Source organism: Phalaenopsis equestris, unplaced genomic scaffold, assembly GCF_001263595.1.
Source record: "Phalaenopsis equestris unplaced genomic scaffold, ASM126359v1 Scaffold000016, whole genome shotgun sequence".
Lineage (NCBI taxonomy): Eukaryota > Viridiplantae > Streptophyta > Magnoliopsida > Asparagales > Orchidaceae > Phalaenopsis > Phalaenopsis equestris.
This window is the reverse complement of record NW_018164458.1, coordinates 685,934-687,889: the sequence shown is the minus strand read 5'-3', so window position 1 is coordinate 687,889 and position 1,956 is coordinate 685,934. Positions and strand designations below refer to the sequence as shown.

The 1,956-nt window shown below is 42.5% G+C and overlaps 2 protein-coding genes across 2 annotated transcripts in view; both read left to right on the top strand.

The window, feature by feature from the left end:
• The window catches only part of LOC110018360, a gene marked incomplete in the record, with an annotated part of 146,098 nt that overhangs the window by 12,808 nt on the left and 131,334 nt on the right, over positions 1-1,956 (top strand).
• LOC110018367 overlaps positions 1,380-1,956 on the top strand; it is a 29,569-nt gene continuing 28,992 nt past the window's right edge. Inside the window, exon 1 of the mRNA XM_020715658.1 lies at positions 1,380-1,948. Within this exon, the coding sequence (XP_020571317.1) occupies positions 1,470-1,948 (479 nt within the window). The 5' untranslated portion in view covers positions 1,380-1,469. The remainder of the gene's footprint in view (positions 1,949-1,956) is intronic.

The window sequence follows — 1,956 nt, the reverse complement described above, 5'->3', positions numbered from 1 at the left end:
CCCTGCACTTATTTTTACACTCTATGAATAGGCATGAGTTGATTTTAGGTCTGAGGAGGAGAGGATTGAGCCTCTAAAACCTATTGGGCCTGCCAATATAAAGATATATGAATCTCATTTTGATTGGAGATCTACAAGTAAGACCAAAGATATTCCTTCTACATCAAGGACCCCTACTGAGTGGCCGGTAGTGTGAAATCCACTGTCATTAGATACGTACTCCTCCAAAGTGTTGTAACGCTCCAAGTGGAGGACGTTACGTTCTGGGCATTCCACAAATGCTCCCGTTGTCTGGTATCTGTCTAGGGATCTCAGTGTTGCACGTCGGACAACCCGCAAAAAGCTCATCTGTAATTGCCAGTAACGTCGGCTCTGTAGCAGACTCAGACTTGTCCTCTATGGTAGACAAACTGTATGAAGTCTCTCTCATGTAAGGGTCGTAGATTTTCCCTTAAAAAATTGGGGAAAGTTTTCTGCCTCTATTCGTCTTCTTCTTTCTTCACATGGGAAAGCTCTCTGTTTTCACGTACGGGTATGACACCTAGGCGCTAGTTCACTTTGTGCTCCTTTGCTCCATTTGATCCCATTTTGCTCCGTTTTTATCATTTTTCTTCAAAACTCTATCCCTTGTACCTGCAATAAAAAACAAGCAAAATCTAATCTTTTAAAGTGCAATATTATTAAAAATGAGTATAATATATATATATATATATATATACATATAATTTGTTTGAAAACATTAAAAGAAAACAGTCTAATAATATACATAGATAAATAAAAGAAAGATAACATTGGTGATAGTATAGCCATCACAAGTGTTTTTTATCGACACACACATTGTAACGAACAATCAACAAAAATTGAAAGTTAGATAATAAAGGTGGCATCCACCAACTAATTTTATATAATAGAGAAAATTATTTATCTAAGCATTTATGAGTATCTTTATTTTTCTCTTACAACATTACTTGAAAAACAATTAGTATGCCTAGCAAATTCAAATATCAATATTAAATTATGAAATTAATTAAAAATAAAAAAAATCAAAAGTTAAATTATAATTACTCAAATGATATTAAAAAAAAAGACATATCCTGAGGTTATTATACGAGTCCTCATCATCCCCCATGCGCCTAATAAATCGAGTAATACACTCTTCACCAGAAGAATCGAATCATAGATCAGAAAAGACTTATAACCGATAAATTGATGCCTGACCTGCGCATACAGCTCAAGCTCAACCCAACCAGTTTACACCCTTTGAATTGACTGATATGCACATAAATTTTTAAAACTGCGATACTTCCGCTAGCTTACAGGTCCGAACCTATTAAATACCGCCATGCGGGCAAACTCCGAAGCTCCTAGCTCCTTATGTATCTGGCCTCCCCTCAAACACTCGAATCTTCCACTCCACTCAACTCCCACGCTTCCTCGCCACCTTCCTTCCGCCTCTATCGTCGCCGTGGATGTCGGTGTTTTGCGGCCTGGAATGTGTCGTCTGTCTCGGCTGTTCTCGTTGGGCCTGGAAGCGCCTTACCTACATCGGTGCCTACGACTCAGAATCATGGCCACTTGCCACCACCGAAGCCTTCGAACCCGTACCCCGCATCTGCCGCACCATCCTCGCCGTCTACGAGCCCGACCTCTCCACCCCTCGCTTTCCCCCTCCAGGTGGCTATGGAATGAACCCTTGCTGGATCATCAAGCGCGTCGGCTACGATCAGACACACGGCCGGTGCCCGCCCTACATCATCTACGCCGATCACGACCATCACGAGATCATCCTCGCCATCCGAGGTCTCAATCTCGTCCGCGAGAGTGATTACAAGGTTCTTCTCGACAATCGCTTAGGTATGCAGATGTTCGACGGCGGGTACGTTCATCATGGTTTGCTTAAGGCGGCGGTATTCATTCTTCAGCGCGAGACCGGGGCGCATCGGCCGGCGTCTGGGG